Source organism: Haliaeetus albicilla, chromosome 9 (assembly GCF_947461875.1).
Source record: "Haliaeetus albicilla chromosome 9, bHalAlb1.1, whole genome shotgun sequence".
Classification (NCBI taxonomy): domain Eukaryota; kingdom Metazoa; phylum Chordata; class Aves; order Accipitriformes; family Accipitridae; genus Haliaeetus; species Haliaeetus albicilla.
In genome coordinates this window covers 41866915-41891056 of record NC_091491.1, presented here as the reverse complement: position 1 = coordinate 41891056, position 24142 = coordinate 41866915, and the positions used below count along the sequence as shown (strand labels likewise).

General features: G+C 44.0%; 1 protein-coding gene across 1 annotated transcript in view; it reads left to right on the top strand.

The window, feature by feature from the left end:
• The first annotated feature begins 4513 nt into the window (after positions 1-4513).
• The window catches only part of SCHIP1 (schwannomin interacting protein 1), a 182114-nt gene continuing 162485 nt past the window's right edge, over positions 4514-24142 (top strand). Inside the window, exon 1 of the mRNA XM_069792846.1 lies at positions 4514-4594. Within this exon, the coding sequence (XP_069648947.1) occupies positions 4586-4594 (9 nt within the window). The 5' untranslated portion in view covers positions 4514-4585. The remainder of the gene's footprint in view (positions 4595-24142) is intronic.

The following is a 24142-nucleotide window of genomic DNA, read 5'->3' as shown; positions in this document are numbered from 1 at the left end:
AGAAATCCAATGCTCTGAGGAAAAAAACCTTGGGCACACAGAAAAGATGTGTAACAGAGCCCTGAAAGCTGTTTCGGGCCAAGGTGTTTTGAGTTCTGTCTTTGCTGTGAGAAAAATAATTGTGTGTCAAGCTAAATGAAGAAGTGTTGGAGCTGGAAGTTATGGCTGTGCTGGTGTGGTTGTTGGGAGACACTGGTTAAGAGAAGTGATGTGCACAGCAGGCTGTCAGACAGCAAATAGAAAAACAGCGAAAAAAACCCCAACCTCAAATGACATTAGCTCCGAGCAAAACATGCTTCATCAGCTCGGCAACTTTCATTACTTATTGGTAATGATCTCTCTTCAGTCACAGGGAGACAGAGGACAAATTAAAAAAAAAAAAAAATCTACTGAGCATGTTATACATTTCAGACTTTCGGTGCAATATGTAATTTAGACAGAATCCAGCTCAGGAAAATCCGTTGTATAGCTAATATTCACATGCTGGCTCTCTGCTACCACTCTTCCCTCTGCCCAGCCCCTCGGAGCTCATAACTCTAACAGGTTACGACAGCTTCAGCATCTTCCCAGTCAAAAAAGCGTGTGTTTCTTTTCATATGCCAAAATATTTGACAGAAATGGGTATTCTAAATGCACAAATGTAGCAATAGGGAATGTTGCTGAGGACAGGATACTTTCCAAGTATTTACTCGCGTTCATCGCGCGGCCTTGCTGGGTCTTCACGGCTGGATCTCGGATGTCAGGGACCGCACATGGAAAAGTCTTGTGGTGCAAAGCAGTGACTTTGTGAGTGAGTTCTGCAAAATCCGGAGCTGTTTGCGCTGGGACAGCTTTTGTCCCTGGCTGTCCCCCAGGTGTGGAGCTGTCGTTTTGGGGGGGATGCTTTCAAATTGACGGACTCTTGCACAAAGCCCAGGAATATTTTCCCATGGTGTAATTACTCCACAGGTTAAATCCTGCAAGCGGCAGGAGTTTCTTTTTAATCTCAATCCTTAGAAAGGACCATTGATCATCTGGTCTGACCTTTTCTTCATCACAGCCGTTAAGCCTCACCCAGGTGCCTCTGTATTGAGCCCACAGACACGAGTTAGACCAAAGTGTTACAATGCTTGAAAAAAATCACTGTGCCACAGGAGCATGGGGCGCCAGTAGAGGCAGGGAACTGGTGGAATAAGATACACGATCCTACCTTTCCCGGGTCTCCCAGGTTTCACTTCCTCCATGCAATCAGAGAGTTCGTCCCTTTTTATAGCCCTGATGCATTTTCTTAATTTTTGGCGAAGTTGCTTGCTAGATGGTGAAACTGGCTGCTTCAGTCTTTAGGTCCTTTCCTCCCGTGGCAGCAAGAAGGGTTGGGGGGAGCTGCTGGTGCTACATGGGGAAAATCAGGGAGAGTCTGAGTGAGCAAGTGCAGCTCTTGCTTATGGTTAGGGTGGGAAAATTAAAATAAGATGTGGGAAGTGTGATGCAAGTCAATGCTGCCAGTGAAAATACTTCTCAGGTGATTCTAAATGAAGATGCATGGAAAAGCAAACTCACCACAAAAAAATATTCCAGCAAAAGATGGGTTAAATTCAGGGAATTCCAAACTGAAAAAAAGAATCTGGGGAGAAACTTGGGGAAATGTGGATAAGAAAGTGGGTGTAAATGAGAGCACGGAGGAATTGTTAGAAGGTCAGCATGGATTCATGGTAAAAAACACAAACCCAAGCAGGTGTGAAAAGCCAGACGCTCTCCCCCGCCTGCCCGGCCGTTCCCATCTCAGGGGCCTGTTCCCAGGGTGGGTGCTTGCCGGTACCTTTCTCTTTGTTATTGATTTATTAATAAATATGGGAGCGGGGCTTTGCTGCTGCTTTGTGTGCAAGTCAAAGCAGGCTTGCTCTAAATTCAAGCGCTGCAAGCTCGGTCTGGCCTTGGGAATTCAAACTTTGTTCTGCTTCCTACTTGCTGCCAGCAAGAAGATCCCCAGCCGAAAAGCCGGCGGGTGCCTGTGCTGGTGGACGAGGCAGGCGAGGAGACCGCTCGCCCCGCTACAGCATCCCGGGCTCTGCCCCGAACCCATCCGACCTGGAGACGAAGCGCAGTTTTGAGCCAGGTTTCAGCCATCCCAACGATGCTCCGTCTGCCTCCGCAGCGATCTTCAGTTTCCTACGTGGCGTGTTGTCAGCCCGCGGTTTGCTTGGTAATTTCAGTCCAACTTGGAGGCAGAAAAAGCCATCAGCCCCGTGATCAAAGTGGAGTTCGCCAACAGGTTTAGACAAAGCGTCCAGTATCAACCTGAACACGATGGTACACGCAGTCTCTAAATCACTGCTTTTGCCTTCAACACTAATAGTGCCTGGGCCAATTTCTTCATGTCCTGAAATGCCTGACCTTCCCTACTTCGTTAGAGATACCCCCTTTAGCTTGTACTAATGGTGCTGTTCAAAGACAGGTTATCTGCCACTATAAATGCCCGTATTCCCTGGTAAGAAATGCAAATCTGCAATGCAAACCAGAGAGTAAGTTTTGGCCAGAGTTTTCAGCTTATATTTTGGGAGCTGTGTTGCAGTGGGTTGGTCGCTCAGCCGCCGCCAGGAAACCTCCTCCTTCCGAACCCACCCGTGGCATCGGCTTGCCTTCACAGTCTGTGTGTCCGTGGGGAAGAAATGATCTGAGATCCGGAGCAAAAAAGACCCAGCCAGCCCCAGGATCTGCAGCCCCCCCAGCCAGGAAGGCATTTGCTCGGAGCTCCCATCCAGCTGCAGCGTGCCACTGTCTTTGGAGGCAAAGGGAAGCGCGTACAAGAGAAGAGCAATGGGATTATTCGAAAAACGCCTTTGTGCTTATCCGGACGGCAGATGGACGTGGCCGGTGATTACCAAAGGCAGCCGCGTTCCCAGCGCGGGGGCGGTGGGGCCAGCCCGGGCTCCGGTGGCCATACGGTGCCTTGCTGCAGTTGACACCGACACAGCTGGGCACAGCTGGCGCCTCTTGGCTGCTCCATCTGCAGGGCTGGAGCTGAAAACTGGAGATAAACCAAATGTTGTAGCGTCGCTGACGTTAGGGATGGTTCTGCTTCTATATATCCAAAAATAGGCGGCAAATATTTTGCTCTTTGTCATGGAGCTCTTCTGCCTTCCTTGGCATCGCCTTCTGTGTCACTAATGAATTCTTGTTTGTTTGTTACTGTTTGATTTTCTTCCCACAGAGGACTGATTTATTAATAGGAAGAAAACAAGCAATAAAGAATCCCTCCAGTTATTTAGCTTAGCTTGACTTCTTACTCTTCTTTGTTAGCTAAATTAAAAGCAATCCAAATCTACAGGAACCTTACTTCTAATTTGGAGAGCTGTAATTATTAGGAGCTATATTTACCAAGACACTGTCTGAACTTGTAACCAGATTTTAAATGAGTGCATTATCAGGGTAGGGAATAAAAGAAGCTGAATTCAGTTACACAGTGTAACCCACACTGTGTGGAGCCTCTTTTTCCCTTTTCATGCCAAGAAAGTGTTTATTTACAAATTTGTCATGAGTTGACATTCACTTTGCATACACGGCTGCAAAATATCTAAACACAGCAGACTGCACATCCCTGAGATGTGCTGGAGCCAGGGTTCAGTGCAAAATACCCAAATTAACCATATTGACTATTAGCATTTAAAAACCACCAATTTTTTGCATTTTACACAAATTCAGATTTAAATGCTTCCTTAGTGATCATGGTTGCTTATGCCTTATGGACTCTTTTGACCTATGAAATATTTGCAGCTAGCAATGTTTCTCGCTTATTATTTCAACTACGGACTTGTTTATTTTCCTTCCGTTGGCTGAAAAGGCATAAATGTTTGGACAAGTTTAGTCTCAGTGTGCTGACACTTTTGCCACACGCTTGAAAACATCTGAATTATCTCTGTAAAATGTGTTTTAGCTTCCTGGCAATACTAGAAGAAACCTAAACAAATTTGTTTGTGTGCCTAAAGAGCATTATAAAAGCCTGTGAATCCACTTTGATACATAACAGGAATTTGAGTTGCCACTGTACCCCTGTGCTGGGTTTAATAAAATTCACAGCAAATAGCTGATGGAATGAGCCATCGAAGTTTGTGCTGGCACCTGGGCTTATATATATGTATGTATGTATGTTTGTGCATCTGTATATATACCTACCATGCTATTTAATTTTTGATCCAGCATTGTTTCTGGTTGAGTCTTGTAAAATGAGCTGAGCTGCACCCTGCACATCTTTGCAGAACGATTAGAGCAGGATCCAAATCCGCCTGTAAATTCAAGTTTCCCTTCATTTCCATCGCTATACGTCTCTGAATGACAGCAAATTCATTCCTGCGCTGGAGACTTGCCAGAAGTTTCTCATCTTGCTGTCTGTGGGCTGCTCGCTCCCGCTCTGGCTCTTTTTTTTTTTTTTTTTTTTTTTCTTTGAGGTTTTTCTGATGCCTATAGAGTGAGCTCAACTCAAAGGTTTGCAGCTTCGCTCTCGTCTGCTATTCTGTAGGAGCCAGCCTGGGCGCCGGTACAGTCAGGAGTAGTGTGTGAACGTCGGATTTCTGCCTTGTTTCCCTGCAGGTGACTCAGAAACTTCACAATGCGGCTGGTAATGTATTTCATTTTCTAAATACATACTTAAGCGTTCCTCTTGTGCAGCTTTGTCAGCTTTTGGATAGACGGCTTTCTTAGAACTAATTAAATGAAGACATGTCGGGGGGGGTGGCGGATGCCTACTGGGACATGGATGCTGTTTGTTTTACTTGCCAGCCAGAGATGTACAAGCAGATTTCCTCAAGGAATCTTAAATCAAGCAGCACTTTTTCCTTTAGATAAGGAGGCTTGAACAAATACAGATTAGCAGATGCGATTCCTAACGTCCTCAGACAGAGCTGCAGTAAGTTTATTAGGGAAACCAAAATTTAAGGCTGTGTTACATTGTAGGCTCAGAAAGGAGAGAATCGCCTTCGTGTGCTAACAATTTAAAACGGTGTTTGCTAAAGATGCCTGAGGATTCGGAGGGCTCTGCTGAGCAGTGGTCATGCTGCTGTGGCAGAATTTCTCTAGGTTTAACTGCCCTTTTCTTTTTGCTCTGCAATTATTGCAAAAAAAACGTGGCTACGGTTCATGGGGTAACCCTACGGGGCTTTTCAGCTTCGGTATTCAGCAGGCATTTCAGCTCCTCTAAATACAAGCCCTTGAATAGTAAGCAGATCAATGTAGGGCTCCCACAGCCAAGAGTTCAGCTGTTTGTCAACATGTAAAATCTCACAGCTTTTGTCGGGTGCAGTACAGGCAGCTTGCTAGATTCCTATGAAGTCATCCAGGAAATGCTGTGGGGACCAATCCTGGCTCTGACAAAGGTCGGAGGACTGAAGTAGTTATTCTCAGATGGATTTTTTTTTTTTTTTTTTTTTTGCATTCCTAACATAGTAGTTGTAAGAGGCAGAGATTTAGTTTGGAGGGGCTAGTTGTATGTATTTAGCATCAAAGCTCTTTTGAGAGCAAATTCTGTCTGTCTTCCTTTAGCGATACTTCCCTCAAGACTGGCTTACACAGTGTGTTATCTTTACACCTGATGCTAAACTGTACATCAGCTCAGTACAGGGCAGAAATAGCCCATGAGGCTTTTTCATTTTCTTCTGCTTACAAACAGACCACTTAAATGTTGTATGCATCGTTACAGAGCTATCCATCAGAAGGCAATGCACTGAAATGCCTATATGTAAACACCACGGGGTAAAAAATAAAACTTGGTGCTATTAACTGTGAAGAGAGAGAGCAGACTAACATGCTTCTGAGACAACACATGGGAGTTAAAGCTAATTGTGAGTGGTAGCTCAGGCATTTCCCGGTCAGGTTTCTGACGCAGCAGGTGAGGATCCATCCTGCACAGGCAATTCCTCACCGCGTGGCATCCGCTGCTTCTCTTAATTCAGTGGGAAAGGAGGAGGAGGTTTAACGTGTTGGTATTGATATTTATGACATGGCATAGAAGATATGGCTCTTCATTCTAGTGTGGGTGGATGTAAATAAGCAAATATTGAATTATCATTTCTCCAAAGCTAAAATTAATCTGAGCTTTTACGTTTTCCAGGACAACTTGTCAGACAATGTAAACTAATTTACTAAATTGCACGGGAAAAAAGAATGCATTAGGAATATCTAATTTACATAGAGCTGAATATATTTTGATTCCCTTTATTGCCTGTTTCAAGTTTTTCAGCTTTCCAATAGGCTAGATAAGCTCTGTAGGTAGTCTTATAAATAAAAGAAATACATAAAGAATTTACCTTAGTAGTAAGATGCTGGGATTCACTTAATGTTGACAATGCAGCACTGTAAAGCTTCATGCATTATGTCAAATACTTTTCTCACCTGCTTGCACTACGCATTTCAAAGTACAGATACTATAGGAGACCTTCACTTGCTTTAAATCTCTGGCCTCCTAAAACTGTAATTTTATGTTACACAAGGGTCCTGCAGGTTCATACTCTTGCAGTTTGTGGACTCATGTAATCTCAATAAAACCAAGGAGACTATTTATACGCCCAAGGGCTAGATCATCTGTTTTGCGTTTAAAAGCTTGTATAGACCTGAAATACAGAAATGAGATCAAATGCAAGTAAAATGTTTCTACTTACAGTAATTTCTCTGGATGCCAAAGAAAACACAGTAATAGATGACATATTGTTTGTAAGTATGCTCTCTGAAGGTGAAGTCTTAGTGTTTCAGAATACCTGTAACTATTACACAGACTTATAGCTGTATGTAAGCTTCACAGTAAACCCAATATTTAGCACTTTGTACATCTGAAAAGCCTGCACTGTAGCACCCCGGAGCATTAGAAAGGCAGTAATTCAGGTGGATAAGAGAAGTGTAGCCTCCAGATGTTGTCCCAGTTGGCTCTGCTGTCCGCTGGGCAAGGTGGGCTGTTGCCTGAGTTCAAATACACTCCTCTACGACAGGTTGGATGAGTAAATACGGTGTGCAAAATCACCCGCAGCAACACTAGAGGTAACATGAAAATTTCTCATGAAACAATGATGTCGTCAGGAGTTTAATTGGAGTTTGGTCATGAGACAGATGAAGTCAGCTCTGCTCTCCCTGGATTCAGCAGAAGCTAGATGTGGAGACCTTTTCATCTAGCAAGGTCAGATCCTCCGAAGAGTATATAATGTGATTTTGAGAAAAAACAGTGCTTGGGAAAACATCTACTAGGCAAGAGCAATGATCAGGTCTCTTCTTCATCTCTACAAGAATGAGAAAGTCAACTGAACTTAGACAATACTTCATTTAAAGGTATGTCAAAAAAGTGAAGGTAGATGTAGCCTAAAATTGTCCTCAGGAGAACTGTGAACGATGATAAACGGGTGTTGGTAGAACCAGGCTAACATGGTTTGTACGTAGACACTGAAATGGGCGATTAAATTGGACTAAATGATCCAGCCTGAGCTGTTGGGAGACAAAGTGGAAAGAAGCTCCCAGCCCATACGACTGGGTGCATTTCCCAGGCAGTCTGCACGATGGATGTAGAAACTCCTTGAAGCAAGAGGCTTCAAAGCAGAGGCAGCTACCTTTGGAGGCAGGATTTGACCCCCAGCATCAGCTGTAATGATGCACCTCAGCTGCGGTCAGTCCTCCTGCCAGCCACGACGGCTCAGAGGAGCTGGTTCTTGGGAAGATGCTAAAAGTGAAATACATATAATTTGGCTAAATAGGAAAGGATCGGGAACATAAAGCACTCACCAGTCTGAAACTCTGCAGTTTTGAAGGAAGGGAATTGCAAGGAATTATTTATTGTGGTAGGAAGAGATGTAATGAATAAGATGATAAAGGCATAGTTATGCTGAAGATAGGAATATTTTCCTGTTGTAGGGTCTTTTTTATAGTATGCAAAATAACCTCTACAGGAAGCCAAATGAAATTTTACTACTTAAGCACTGAAAAAGAGCTGTGACAAGCTCCGTGCCCAAATGAATACAGCACATATTGGATCAGGCAACTGGATTCATTTTTTTAAAATCTCTATTACCATTCTGTGGCAAAAGAAATTTGTAGTAAAACTTGAAGTTATTTTCGGAATTCAATGATCTGTTTAAATAGGACTATTAAATTATGAGTGTTTAAAACACCTATAAAATGTAGGTGTTCAACAGGACTATTAAATGCAAAGCACAGCTGATGTGCATTTCAACATCAGCAAGGCCGTTCAACCTTTCTGGCAAGAAATTAGAACAATAAAACCAGGAGAACATGATAAACTTCTCTAGTAATTCTTGCCCAGGACTGAGAATATTGTATCTGATGCTCTGTGCCAGCCAGCTGGATGCGGAGATTGGTGCAATCAACCCACCATGCCCAATTTTAACTGACATATCTGAAAACAGCTAAGCTACTTCAATGCAAAGACATTTGCAGGAAAGTGCTCCCGAGTCCTTTGCCTCTCTGAGGGGTGGCAGCACGGTTGCCAGTCACTTTATGGAATTACCCAAAAGTACTTGTAAAAACACTTTGTAGCATCGGTACAATTCGCAGTGGCACGAATCTACAGCTCCCACCAGCAACAGATTTTGCTGAACTTTCTCTGCCCAAAGCTCCCCTTTGCACCCAGGCAAACAGCACAGGAGGAAGAAGAAATTAAATGCGTTGGTGGTCCCCAGACACATTTTCCTCCCGGGAGGTTTAGTTTTTGCAGCGATTCAGAGGTTTTATGAAACACTCCCATCTTAGTGCATCAAGCTAAAACCCAGAGAGGCTTCTGCTGCAGGGGTTTCTGTTGTAATTACTCTTATTGCTGCACCTGAAATACCTGTAATTAGCCCCAGCCTGGCTGGCTGAGGGTGTAGGAAGCTGATTAGTGAGGTGCCAGCATCTCCACCCCAGTGGGGTGGGAGCCAGCACTGCTCCCTTCCCTGCCTGGTCCCTCGGGGAAGGGCCAGTGCCTCCTGGAGCAGGGAGAGGACAGGTTTGCCTTTCCATTGCCAGATGCTAGAGCCGTCCTGTGCCTTCTGTTTTGCTGTCGTACTGGAGTGGTGGTGGAGAAAAACAGGTAAGAGAGCGTTACTCATCTTCGCTTCTTGGAAGGGCAGGGGATGCGAGTGCTGCAACCGCTTGCAGCAAGGGGATCTCCTGTGGTTATTTATTTTTCATGTTTGCACTTTAAAAGAAGAAATCTTAAAGCATGTCATGGGGCGAAAATGTGTAACTTGTCTTATAGAAATATCCTGCAATCTCTGGAAAGAGTTGGCTGCTTTTCTCAGGCGCTCCCTGCCTGCGTGAGTCCCAGATGGGTCTGGCATGCTACTGTGTCCATCCTGGGGCTCTCTGGAAAGCAGGATTTCTCCCCAGGCTGTGGTGAGGTGGAAATGGGAAAGTCTGTTGTGATGCTGTTGGGCAGAACCTGCTTTTCTGAGCAAGTAGGTTACAACCATGTTTGTCTAGGCAAAGCTTCTGTGAGTCCCTGTACTGGATTTTGTGACTGTGACCTAAAGCTGAATTACCTCCGCAGACCTTATAGCTAGTGCATATTCTCTGATTAGGTGTCTGTAGGATGTACCTGACCTGGCCTCGGTTGCGTTACTGCTTCCAAATTTAATGACTGCGTTTGATCAAATTTTTATACGAGGGAACGGACAGTACCTTGTAATGTTTGCGTGGTGTGGTTGTCTGCCTGAAGAACACAATGTAATATTTTCTTCAGGGATAGATATTTGCTAAACTCCAGATTTGAGAGGAAGCAGCCTCCCCTGATCACAAACTGGAAAAAAAAAAGTTAATAATAAAAAAGATGCCCTTTGCTCTTAACTGTACCAAATGCACAGAAGCTATTCTGTTAGTGTCTGCTAATGCTAGGAATGCTGCTCTGGTCTGTGTTCTCCATCCACTATGTCCTCCCAAAGGGACACTGCCAGGGCTTCCCGGGCATAGATGGGACCGAGGAAGGTCCCACCACAGGTCCTCCCTGGGGGAGCAAGGCCCACCAGGGATGGGCTGTGGTCAGATCTGGAAGGGACCAGTGGTTTAGCAAGGGAAGGGGTAGAAAGCTCCTGCTTCTTTTTCTAGAAGCTACGTAGCATTTTGGTACCTGGAGACATCGCGATACCTGTTGGATACTGTTATAGTGAAAGATCCATGGCACTGCTGTTGCCAAACAGTGGGTGAGGTCAGAAATCTGATATTTTTACAGAATGCAGTGTTACAGATGGGTGAGATAGGGTGCAGGTATGAACCATCATCTATAATCCTGACAAATCTTTTAATGTGGGCAGGGCTGGGGCTAGAAAGTTCGTGGTGGTGAAAGGTGGCCGTACCCATGCACGGGTAGGTTTTGGCTGCACCAGACCCTCCTGCTGAGGGACTCGGGTGGTGGCAGCATCGCGGTGTCCTTCGTGTCCTCGTTATACCAACTAGCGGGGTTCTGCTCCAAGCCGTGGTCATCCCGCTTTGCATATCTAGCATGCCAGCGGTATCTCTCGTCTTATGGCTCGTGGTGTTGTCTGCTGTTTGCTCTCTCGGTGCCAAAGATGGCTCCCGAGTCCGGGAGCTTGGCTAGTGTTTCCAGCAGCATCAGCTGGTGTAATGAAAGGTATTAGCTCTGCCCACAAACCTGCTCTCTCCTACAAGAGGGAAAACAAACAAACAAACTGGGAAGTTGAAACAGGTGATTTTTGTTCCCTCTGCAGTTTCAGGGCAAAATACTTTTTGTTTCCCATACTAAAGATACGTTGGGCAGCGCTGTGCCTTGTGGAAGAGTTGCAGGGGTTACCTGCAGGCAATTTAATTGCAGAGAAACGAACACTGTTCACAAGTCGCTCCACAGTAACATTTGAGTGAGATGTGTTATGGTATGGCGCTGTAAGGCTTGATATTAATTTTTAATAATCTTTGGATACCCTTTGGAGGGATGCCTGCCATAGAATATTAGTTTCTGCCCTTCAAAGCTCCAGCTTTCCTGCTGGATAAATTGTACGGTAGCAAATATCTATTTCCAGGGGCTCACAATCAACTTCTTGTTCGAAAGTAAGTGGCAGTGTGTCTCCTGTCCAGAGGCATGTCTGGTTGCAACTGCTCAGGACAGAAGCTTTTTATTATAGAAAATATAAGTTGTTCCTAGTCTGATAGGAGTGTTTTGAGAAGCTCCTAAGGAAAAGGTAAATCAATTTGCAAAAACCGAAAGAGACCTTCCCCCTCCCCCCTTCAAAGAAAACCATACAGACTGCTTTGTAGGGTTTTCTTTACTAGCTTGTTTTAAGGAACAGAAACATCTTTACACAATGCTAGAATACATCAGAAAATGCAATTTCCTACACTTTATGACTCTACTCACTCTGAGAATGATCAGAAATGAGGAAAATCCTTTTGGAGTGACTTTTTCTCTCCCCTTCCACAAGTTCCAGCACACCTTCATCCATGTTAGTGAGTCCTAACTCTGGTGTGTTAATTTAGTGCATCTTGCTTATTCTTGATAAGCATGAAACAAATTAGGGCATGTTAACATCTACTGCAGTCCTGCCTCAGATTGCCTCTTGGCAGATATCCTCGCATCAATTTCTGCAGCACCGGAGACAGCAGAGCTCGATCTTTTTTTTGCCATCCTGGGCGTAATCCCAGAAACATTAGGTTTGGAAATCTTTCAGCAGAAATGGCTGGTGATTATGCTAGCTGCCTGCCAACGTGTCCCTCGCCAGGAAGCGGCAGGAATAACGGCCACACCTCAACAAATGGCCTAACGAGCTGAATTCACGTCCGTTTGGAAACAGGTTATTCATGAGTGCAAAGCAAACCCAACAGCTCTTGTGTTTCCCTTTAGGCCCTTCTTAATACTCTGTTTTCTTGCTCTTGGTAGACCAGTTTTGAATAAGCAACTACTTCTGTGTTGATACTTGAGTACCAGTCAGACACTGGTGTTGCAGGAGGAGCTCAAGGGCTGAGGACGGCTGGCCTTTGCTAGTTCCCCAGCTGACCCATCTCTGCCAACAGCCCATCTTGCATAATGTAAGATATTGCAGGCTTTCATATTTCAACCAGGAAATAAATGACTTATGAAAACCCAAGGAAAAAAAATATCTTGAATGCAAACTCAAGGGATATGGAGATTAACAGGGCATCACAACCTGAAGTAGAACAGTGAAAGGCAACCAAGGACGTTCTTGGTAGGCTGTTCCCATCACTGACCTGCTGGTACCCACTGCTGACAAGAGTGGGGCACGGTGGACGTGCCCCTGTTACCAGCTGTAGGACTTCTCCTTTTTGTTTTCACATCCTTCTCCAGGATGAAGCTGCAGCTGCAAAGGTCGCCAGACGTCAGATGCTGCAAGTCAGTGTTGTTATCCTTGGAAGAAAATTACATCACTTAAGCTAATTACCAAATGGCATTTCTCCTCTGAAAAATTACATACCTGGGCTCTCTAGGAACACAGAGTGCACAGCTTTGAAAGCAAAGTCATTCCTAAGCCTTTTTGAGAGATGTGATTTAGTTAACCTACTTTCTAAAGCACAATTAAGTGCAGCTGAATAATGGCTGTAGAGGAGTGACCTTTCCTCAAAAAAAAAAAATCTAGTCCTTGTGCATTCAGTATTTTGCCAAGAAGGTTTGCACACCAGCTAGCATGCAGTTAGTGCTCGAAGAATTACCAAAGTCATTCCCTAGGAGGGTGAGCTCCTCTCCTCTCCTGATTTCATCTTGGCTGCAGAAGGGTTAGCAGGCATGAGCTGCTGGCCAAAGCATCCTCCCTTCAATTTATCAGCTCCATGGAAAGCGATGGGATTAAAGCCTTTGGGGCACAGTTCAAAGCCGTGGGGAAGCAGAGGTGTTTGGGAGCATTGCCTGGTCTGTAGGGACCTGTCGGAGGGGGAGACAGATAGAGCAGCTTCTAGGTTTTGTGGGTTGTGTTTATTCTGTCACTTTTTTTTTTCCCTGTAAGAGGATGGGCGAATGGATCAATCCCCTTCCCTATGTTCCCAGCAGTTCATATCTTACTCTGGATAAATTCTTGCATAAGCCTGGATGTTAACAGCAGTGGTACAACCCAGCAAAGTTTTGGTAGTGGTTCTGAGTACTTTCAGGATATTTTAAAGCCGGATGCAAAATTCTTAATTTCTACCTTTCTTTCCTGTGGCACTTCCTGTTAGAACATTCTTTAGTAATAAAAATAAAACTCTCATCAGCACAAGTGAAAAAGTTTGGAAATGTTGTAGTCAAAAATGGGACCTCAGCTCTTATTTCTCAAGCCAGCAGGTTGTCTCTGAGTCTCTGGTGTGAATCCCAAAGGCAGGTTTTAGTGTAGCTTTATGCCATCAAAAAAAGTACAGAAAGAGCAAAACCTGAAGAGGGAAGATTGGCTAAAATTGCACTGTGCAGATTCGCAGAGCTTTTTGCATCAGCTCTGCTGGCAGGGTCGGATGAGATACTGTTGATGCATCAGTATTAAGAAGAGCTTGCTGTTTGTTTTCCAGCTCCACATTTTGCAGAAATATCCTTGCTTCACATTTTTAATGAAAAAATATATTTTTGGCCTTCTGTGTTTGCTGAGGATAGCTTACAAATGTGAAGCTCAAAGGCTCAAAACCCCAAAGGCATATAAAGCACCAATATTTACAGCTCTTTAGAGTAACTCTTTTTTTAATTGAGTTTCATGACATTTGGTGGTTTGGTTTATGGATTTTGAATGATAATATACTGGTTTTGAAGTATCTTTTGAAGTAATTACTAACACTGTATCAGATTTCATAAGTTAATTACAAATGGTATAAACTGCCATGTGAAAAACATTATTTTTAAAAAAATATAGAATTCTATTTTATGAATCCTGTTTTGAAAGATTTCCTCCCATCTCATAAATTACTTGGAAATTATTTAAGGAAAGAAGAAATAGAAAGTAAAATTGAAGCCTTTGGTGTTAGTTTTTCTCTATTTTTATCTTTCTCCTCACTTTTTATCTCGTCCCCATTCCAAGTCTTCCATGCAGTGACTGAGGACAGCATTCCTGGTCCTGTGTATAAAATGTAATAGACGGTGGGCTTATTTTTAACTATTGCTATGTTGTCTAACCATCTAGATTTAACAGCCATTATGTGCGTTATACTGGCAACGTGCAGTCTCGAGGAGGGCAAAACCCCCCACACTTTCTGTTCTTATTTTCCTATTGTTATTTTTTAAAAAAACCCCATCTTTTACCAAAGCCGCGGGCTCGTGGCGCTGTGCTGGCCATCGCGCCGAAGTGCCCCACTGCAGCGGTGGCAGCAGGAGCCTGGGTCCTGAGCCGTGCTGGCCGGGGCAGTTGACATCTTCTTAAGTTAAATCATCTGCCTCACAGTCCAGAGGCTTAGGTGGGCTTACGTCCTTCTCTGGTAACCTATACGTCGTGGTATCCTTTCTCCCTGTACGTCTAGACCTGTCTTGCCCCTGCCGTACTGCTGAGCTGTAGCTTCTCCTGAGAAGGAGCTCTTAAACTCAGGGCCCCTTGTGTAAAAGCATTTCTCCTCATCATATTTGCATTTGCTGCTTATTTTCCAATGAATGCTGATGTCCAGTCCTGAAAGTTACCGAGCTCCAGTCCACGTAATGTGCTGGAGGGCTTATGGGGACTGCTCCTGTTCATCCCCTTTCTGGTGGGAGAAGCTCCAAGGCTTGCTTTGGGGATGAGAAGCTTTCTCCGTAGCCTGGCCAGTCTAGTGACTTGTCTACAGGCTGTTCTTTCTCAGTGAAGGAACCTGGGTCTAATGTCCCAGCTGCAGGAATGTTGCCATTAGGTCTGCATGTAAATCTAATGATATCCTCCAGTATCCGTTGCATTTCACTTGTTAATGGTAAGTTTAATCTGCCCTCAAGTTCACCAAACTTCAGCATTCTTTATGGTCTTTGTTAGGTTTGACTGAATGCTAGTATCACCTGCAATCTTGCACTCTTGCTGCTCATCTGTTTTTCTATATCAATAATAAAAGTAATGCTCTGGAGCTCTGTGAAGCTCTTTTTAAGCTGTGAAAGTTTTGCTCATGTTATTCCTGAATGCTGCCCATATAAATCCTGATACTCAAGCAGGGAATTCATTTACAAGCTAGGTATAGCTCAGCTACCCCTCAACTACTGCCTTTTTGTCCCTCTTTCAGAATATTATTTACATTTATTAAAAAAACAATTAAAGAGTATTTAAGTTTATTTAAAAAAAACAATGTAAACCAGATGCTTTCAGAAATACATAGATGCTTCAGATGAGTTCCCTATTAATATTTTGAACAGCTTCAACTAACCTGGTTTTAAAGCATTTAAAGTGTTTTATGTACTCATAACTGCAAAAATGAGCAGTTCTTTAAGCAAGCTTTTGTTTAAGACAATATCTGCAGCTTGTGCATTTCCTGTAGAAATACACGGTTGCAGGGTGAGAGTAATTTCTAGGTGATTCTGCGTTTGTGCTCCATGGCAAATAGTCTTGATTCTGGTAAAAGGTTACTGGATTTTAGGTATATCTTAAAAAATTTATTTTCCTTTAGCAAAAGCTCGTTGCAGAAAGGTAATTTGGTACCAGCAGCGCTGCTAGGTGGGCAACTTTTGATTTATATGGAAATAAAAGTGGCAGAGCAATACTATTTCCTACCTTAGGAAGCATCTCCCCTGCCGTTCTGTCATTCTGAACGAGGCCACTCTTGCTGGTTCTCACAGCGTAAACTGAAATGCTCAAACCCCTTAATGTTGCTGGCCCTATGGTATCTGTATCTGTATGGAACTTAAATGCTTCGCTTGCTAGAGCTGATGCAGGGGTTTGCTTCACGTGGGACACACGTGCTGTCCTGGCTGTCTGACCCATACATTGCTTATCTGAATTTCATGTACATGCATGCGAAAAACAATGTATGTAGAATATCACCATCTTTTCACCGTGCGAGAGGGAGCAGGGAGAAAAATAATCCTCAAAACTCAAATGAGCAACAGAAACCCAAAGGCTGGTTCTCTCTATTCTCATTGGAAGTAATGTTCTCATTAACAGTAATGCTGATTTTTTTCTGTTAACCTTACCAGCAACAGGCTGAGGCAAGTGCTGAGAGCATTTAAAATTCCCTTCTGTATATTTAAAATAATACTGAGACTGATCTTAGCATCACAAAAAAAGTGTGTATTTTTTGGTCTTCGGATTTCAGATTTACTATGCAAATTGTCACAAATCACACAGCAGCTGAGTTGTCTTCTCACTTTCGAAGAGACATACATCAACACTGGGCCAGCCTGGCATGTCCTACCTGTTTTCATACCACCAAGAAGAGGTAGAAGGTGCTTTGTATAGCTAGGCTTGTCTCTCAAATACGAAAGTTTTACTGGTTTTGTAGACTGGGCGGGATTTTGCCCTTTAAGTCCTGCAGGTGATTTTTCAAATGTAATCCAAATATGCAGTTAAAAAGAATCATCTTCTGTGTTACTTTGCATGCTAGCCTGGTGTGGTTTTTTTATCTTCCCTTGGTGCGACGGACAGGAAAACCTGGCTGGGTGAGTGATGGGTCTTCCTTGCGGCTCATCCCTCTGGAGTCAGTGGGCACCTTTTGGAGCCCTCCCTCGGGATGGGGAAGGCTTTCAGGCAGCCCGCCGTGTGTCCATCACTTCTGCTGCCTCCCCACCTCGTTCACCGCTTTTGCTTGGGAGAGAGCAACTTCCAGTCATTTTGTCTGTTTATTTTTGTTCTATTGACTTGGATGAAAATTGCTGGTCAGGGCAAATACTGTCTTCAAGACCCTGTTTCGATGACGCAGTGCGGGTGGCTGCCTTTTGGGCGCTACTGCAGAGATTGCTTTTTTGTGTTTGGTTTTTTTCTTTTTTTTTTTTTCTTTTTTAATGTTTGATTTTAAATCCACAACAAAAGATCCTGGAGGCTATAACTTCCTATTCTGCTAGGCACCTAGAGAGTGTAGCATTCAGGTTTTCAAAGTTAGTACTTAGCTAGGTGCCTAAATTTTAGGGTAATATTTAAACAGTCTACCTTCTTGTTTTTCTCCCTCCCCAAGACATCCCGAGCTACTAGCCCTTCTCTCTCCTCCTTTCTATAGGAAATAGAGCAGGCAACCCGATGGAGCCAGCAGTGACTGATGGGGCATATTCCATCGAACAGCAATGCTGTTGTGGTGGTTATTGATCTGAAACGTGGGCAGCAGCGTGATCGCTTCCAAATCGTGATGGAAAATGTCCACTCGCAAAGGAACAGAGGCAAAAGCTGGCTGGAAACCCCAGTGGTTTTTAGGCTCAGCAGACAGCCACGGGGTGTACGTGTGTGTGTAAGCCCCTCCTTCTTTCTTTCTTTCTTTTTTTTTTTTTAAATGCATTTCAGCAACTTGTTAGATTTGTGTTGAACTCCTCATCCTGCTGGTCTCACAAAAATGGGATCTGCTTAAACATAAAAACCCAAACTGGGTAAAATTAGACCAGAGCGTTGAAACTGAAATGTATGTCCCAGACAAAATGATTGGTCTTAAATTACCCATTTAAAAACATCACTGCTAATTGAAAATGATTCTCAGTGGAGGCCTTGGTTAAATGCAGTATCACAAGAAGCTTGTGGACACAAAAGGCAACTAATTTTAAAGCGATTGTGACTTTGGGCAAACTTACCTTTTCATGAAGTCTGAAAGCAAGGTAACATCATCTCTTCCTTAGTACAAAGAGCACCAGCAAATTAATGTCACTGAAGCAGAGAATTTAATGTCTGTTCTGCAAATTAAAAGCTACTTTCTCCTTAGGTTTATGATTTGAAGTAACGTTCCCGAGTGAAGTGTTGTAATTAAAAGTAAAACAGAGGCCTGAGGATGATAGATGTGACCCGCGGCGTTCGCATGCTGAGAAGTCTTTGTAATTTTTTCCCAGCAGAAGGTAGATGGGAGATTCATCATCAGGACAACAAACATATTCAAGCAGGGGTGGGGGAAGCAATTGCACAGAGACCTGTCACTATGAGAAGCCTATGAATATTCTTGCACAAATTTTAATTTAAAATATTGGTTTAATTGTCTGTTGGGGAACTTGATGTTCACTTCATGAGCAAAGCAATGAGTTTGGTGATGGATGTGCCCCATCAGACTGGGAGGTGTTCTCTGCGTGAAGATGAAGTGGCCTAAGACACTGAGTACTAGTGGTGCCTGTCACAACCCTAAAAATAACAGCATTAAGTAATTTAGCATCTTACATTTACAATTGAGTACGACTTATCCACTGATCTCTGACAGTGTAAATTGTATCGTGCTAGGGGAGCTCAAACCAGGGGACAAGATTAATGGTCATATAATGGGAAGAGAAGTCTGAAAACACTTTCTTCATACAGAAATTAAGAGGCATTAATTTAGGCATAAAAGGCATAAATATTTGAAGACATTGGCTTGCTAGGAGTGATAACATGTATAATAACAGCACTTTTCAAGTTTATTACTGTTTTCAGTATCACAGATGGCTGCAAATTGTAGGGCTCTCTTCTATTGTGTCTTTCCCCTCTGCCAAATTAACAAAAGAATGTTAAATCTTGGCTAGCCTTAATACGGTGCATATGTTAACGATGGAAATTGCTTCATTGTGCTGCTAAATTGATGGAAGCAAGACAAGATGTGGGGGAATGTGTGTGTTTGTAGTTGCTACTGGGTATTATTTTGGGATTCAGACTTATGTTCTGCACATAGTGGGGCTCTCTGGAAGATGAACACATTTGCATTTCACGATTGCCAGCACACTTCTGTTTTGAGTGCTTTCATGTTTCAGTTGCTACTGGGTATATTTCGGGACAGAAACTTATGTTCGATATAAACTGGAGATCTCTAGAAGGTGAATAACTTCATGTTTGGCAGTAGGTTTCTGTTTTGAGTGATTGCATCCCAACTGGCCACGCAGACACACATTTCTGATCAATGTGTTGCTTTGAATTATAAAGAGGTGATTGCCCTGATCTCAGCCTGGCTTCTGACTGGAGAGGAAGACTATGAACAAGTCCTGAAGATAAAGCAGGACTATAGCATGCAAGAAGTTATAGCTGGCCGAGCCCTGTGTCACTTGTTGCAGATTTTGGGAAGTATGTAGGCGAGATGAGGGGCTGCAGGTGGATGAAGAGCATTATCCTAGCTAGTGGATTTGAATGATACGGGAAGATCTTGTCCTCTGAGCTTGTCTCAATGACAGCATCTGTGTAGGGGGTCACTCTTATGGGTCTGTGTGGTGTGGGTTTTTTTTGGCAGCGGGGAAGGGTGCGCAGGGCCGGCTCCTGTCAGAAGCTGCTCGAAGCTGCCCCGGCTCCAGGTCGGACCGGCCGCTGGCCCAGGGACGGCGGTCACACCTGCGGGAGAACAGACCGAAGAAGGGGAACCCCCAGCGAGGAGGGGACGGGAGTGGGAGAGGAACCCATTCCTCTGCAGGGACCCAGGTCAGTGAGGAAGGAGGGGATGCCCCCGCGGCCCCCCAGGCTGTCCCCCCCCAGCCCACGGAGGCTGTTTTCTTTTAAATATTTAAGAATTGAACACATATTTTGTGTAGAGTTGGTAAGGAAGAAGAAAATCACTGAGACTGTATTCATTTCAGCCTGCTTGGAACACAACCTATTTTGTATTTTTCCTTGTGAGAAAATCCAAACGCGTAACCAGAGGCTCTCCTTGACCTCCTGGCACCCGAGTAGCCGTCCAGCTAAGTCTGCTAATGGAGTTCGCTTTAATGCAGTGATGTTGCTGTTTGGAGCACATTCAGTTATGAGTTATGGCTGTGAAGAAATCTTTTTCTGATTCAGCCCTTCCACCTGCGGAGCTGCCCTGTGCAATCGCTGAGCCCGCAGCCCAGCGTGGCTCTCCGGGGCCACCCGCGATCCATCACCGATGGGCACCGCCGAGACCTCGGTGTGAGCAGTGTGGGGAGCTGAAAGAAAAAACCCATGGTGTGTTGTGATATAATTTATGCTAGTAAGCAGATTTAAATTATGTAAATTACTGTCTGCACTGAATCTGCCATCTGGAAAAAGTTATGCATACAAAAATCCGTTGGGGCAATGTGAGGGACAGAGTATCATTGAAAAGGGAGAAGAGTTGATGGAATAAAACCAACCTGCTCTGGGAAAATTTATTCACCTGCTACAGTCCAGTGGTAAAGCTATTCTTCTGTAATAGTCAGTTTAATTTAGTAGGACTGAAACAATTGTTTAAAGCTCCTTTGGAGTTTGAAGACTTCCTTGTTATCAGGACCAGTTAAAATGCAGGTTGGGATGCAGAGAAGGAGCAGGAGGGAAGGCTGGTATATCCAAAGCCACAGGTGTGCAGGGGCCAGTCCGCAATGTAAGGGTAGGTGCAGAGGAGATGAGATCTGGCTTGAAAATTTTGGGGCAGCGGATAGGTTCTGCAGCCATCTGACATGTAACGTTTCTTGCAGTAAATGAGAATTAGAGGGGTAAAAGGCTACAGCATTTACTGCCTCTCTGGCATGTTAGCTATCCTGGTGTCTCTCAGATCAGACCAGACTTCTTCAGTTTCTTCTCTCCCAAAGCAGGAGCTCCCGGGAGCTGGAGGACCGTGCATCTTGGAGTTGCATCACCTAATGATGTACGTTTTCTGGGCAATACGTCTCTTTATGAGCACATGTTGCCTTACCTTCTGCTCTCAAGAGGTCCCAAGGTAAGACTTCTGCAGAGCATGTTACAGAAATCAGTGTTGACGGGGATAAGGGCTTGGACTGCCTAGGAAGCAGTCTTCACCTGTTCTTCACCTGCTCACAAATAGTAAAGCCTCTTGGCTTTTCAACAAACCCACTTGCGTGTTTCAACTCGGCTACTTTTGTGTGCCTTCGGTTTAAGGAAGCAGCAGGCTCTCAGTGACGTGTCATTCATTACAAGAGCAGCACAGTATGTGTATTAGTAATATTCTGTAAAGCAGAGCAGTAATTACAGAATGCTTTGTCAAATTTTATTATCTGTTACTACAAAGTATTGTGTGCAGTATTACAGGAACTTATAGAGAAGCCTTACTGACTGCACGCCTATTAACTCGGTAGGCACGGCGTTTAATTTAAAAAAATAACAGTTGGAGACTGTCAATGATGCTCCCATAAAAAGTACACCAGCTTCTGCTGCAATGCAGAAGGGAAACAAATGGTTCCCATTTAGACTTGGCATACTGTAACCCTACAGAGCTGACTTACCATGATAAACTACTGTCATTGAGTTGTATTGCCACAAGCCATTACTATAGCCTATTTAAAAAGCGTAACACGATCTCATGTATTTCTAATTATTTGTGAGATGAAGGGATAAACGCTTCACAGTGTTATTTTTTGCTTACCATTCTCATAACTTGCAAAGCAGCTCTGAGTGCCTTGCCTCTTTCCATTACTGTTTATTAAACCGCTCTTTAATGAAATGGGTCAGCAATATTGTGAGACACTGAGCTTCTACCTTGGACTGAAAAGTCTGTATTAACAGCTTTAGAGAGGGGGTTGCTGGACAGTGGAGGAGCAGCATTGTTTTCTGAGACGATAATGCTGGTTAAATTGAAGATTACAGAGCTCTGAAGAGGAGAGCCTCTGCAGCTCGGTGTTTTTGCAGGCTTGTTTTTCCCAGCGTACACTCACTTCTTTGAGGATTAGGTTGTGCATTGTTGAGCTAATGGACTGGCAAAGTTGGTCTTTCTTTCCAGACGAGCTATGTGTGTCAAGCTTTGAAGAGAATATCAGGAAAGTCTGTTGTGGCAGGAATAATGAGGGAGGAAACACATCCCCCCCGTGCTGCATGCTGCGAGTCACTCCCACCCTCTCAAAGAGCCTGGGCAGAGCGTAGCTGGTCAGTGGGAGTCATGCAGGAAAGAGCTAAAGGGATAAATGGGTGCTTGCGGTGGAGTCCAAAGTCTGTGCAGTGATTCAAGCTTAGATTCCCCAGTTCATCACCTTTGATCCTTTAAAAAGACCAGCAGCAGTGCACTCCGCTGCTAATTAGTTACCACCATAGCTCATGTTCTTACAGTGTGGTGGTTCCTACTGGATCCTGTCGTAGGGCTGCTCTTCTCAACCAGGGCTCTTGCGTGCAGCACAGGGCATGCATATTCTGTTTGCCACTTCCCCCACCATTATTGGGTTTTCTGTTTTGGTTTTGTTTTTTTTTTTTTTCCTTAAAAAAAGCACCACCCAACTTTCTTTGCAGAGAAGAATTTGTAGTTCTTGCAGACAGACAGTCCCAGAGGAAAGATGACTATGCCTGTTCTTGATGCCACTAGGGTCCTTTAGGAAACTTCACCTGGGAAAAATTGCTGCGGCATATCCCCTTTGCAGGGTGCAGGAGCCCAGCTCGCCACCCTCTGCTTTCTGCACTGCCTCCCCACAGGGCACTGGGTCAGGCTCACCTGGGCAGCCCTTAGATCGTGGCTGCCAGAAAGAGATGAATGCAAGTAGAAAATGAGGCCAGAATAATGACAGCTGTAAGGATAAGCAGTGACCAGAGCCATTTGCCTAGGGGTGTGGTGGGTCCTCTCTTTCTTGAAGTCCCCCCATTAAGGTTTGGGGGTCTGGTTCCTGTCTTTGGGCAGCCAGGGGTTGTGTTCTTCAGCGCTGGAATGAATAGGGGAAATTCAGTGTGCTGTGTCAAACGGCAAATGGGACTAAGCAATCAAAACTGCTTTCTGTCCTTTAAAGTCCATTATATGAAATTGCTATGAGTGGATGGCTTGGCGCTTTGGTGAAAGAAAGAGCAGCCTGTTCTTCTAGCTGGGTCAGCCTCTAGGTTCTAGCCAGGCGATGGTCTCAAATGTGCTTTGAATACATTTTCAAACCTTATAATATTTAAATAGAGGGATCTGGTGGGATAAGAGTAGAAAAGCTTGTTCTACCGGTGAGAAGAATCAGGCCCAGAACAAAGCTCCTCCATCTGCACTGTAGACAGGGCTGTCACTTCAAGGTGTCTCACAAAGCCCACGCTACTGATAGTCAGGTTTTGAAAATGTGCAACAACCTAATGTGCGATGGCAAGAAAAGTAATGACTCTACAGTAGATACAATAAGTATTGATTAAATGTATTGTGCTGCGGCTCTGTCTGGTGAAATTAGAAAGGGAAAACATAAGATTTAAATAGAAATCCATTTACTTTCTCAATAGCTTTTACTGCCTCTGTGCTAAATTTAGTGATAATTAAGTTCTCTGTGCTTGTAACAATGTGCTTCCGTCTCCCAGTAGCTCTTTCCCAGTGGTCAATCTTTCTGCAGAAGCACAAGTGTTTCCCAGTATCAAGTAGCATTGTAATATGCAATAGTTCATCTTATCCTGTAGTGTGGGGGACTAGTCTGAAACAAATGATCTGAGTTAAACCTTTCTCTTTGTTAGAGGGTTTGGGTTTCTTGAGTAGGCAAGAAAACCTCCTTGAAAGATATCTTCCTTTTCTTCTAGGCACTCAACAGGGAAAACTTCTGGGTATAGCATTTTTAATAGAGATTCAAATGTTCATATAGCTCCTCCCTTGTATTCTGTTATGAAAGCAATAAATTATAAAGAATCCATACCAATTTGGACAGGAACCTTGACTGGTGAGAGCCAGGTTTCCTTTTGGTATTTTGCTCTTAAAACAGTATTTCAACACTAAGCAAATTTTAGAAAAATACTTTGTCCCAGCTGTGGTTGGCTTTTTTTTTTTGGTACAGAGATGAGCTTGGCTGTGCTTGTAGAGGAGCACAGCAATTCTTATTCACCCCTTAAAAAACCACGAGTCCCTTTGTAAGGGAGCATCATAAGAGCACTTTGGCCTTTTGGTTGTTCCTGGCTGCTTGGGAGATGCTTCTGGGCTGGAGGCATCTCCCCAGTCCCTTCTCCAGCGGGCGAAGGTAGTAGTGAGGCTTGGGTCTCAGCTGAAGTTTCTTGGGTTGGGATGGCAGTGCTTTGGGCTCACGGTGCTTTTGCATTTTGTGTTGGCTTCCTCTGCCTATAAAAATGGACTGCCCAGCGAGGGAGTGCTCAGTGAACCAGAGAAAACCCTTGCCTATCAGAGCCACTTGATACTTCTAGGCTTAAGTCCTAAGCTTAGGACTTATGTTTTGTGGTGGCTTGTAATGCTTTACAAAAAGAGCCTGATGGAGAACTACGTGCTTAAAATTAACCCAGCCTATACCTCCCTTTCACACCAGAGAGCCCAGCATGGGAAGTGGAAGAGATGGTTTTCCTTTGCATGGCCAGTACCTGCTAGT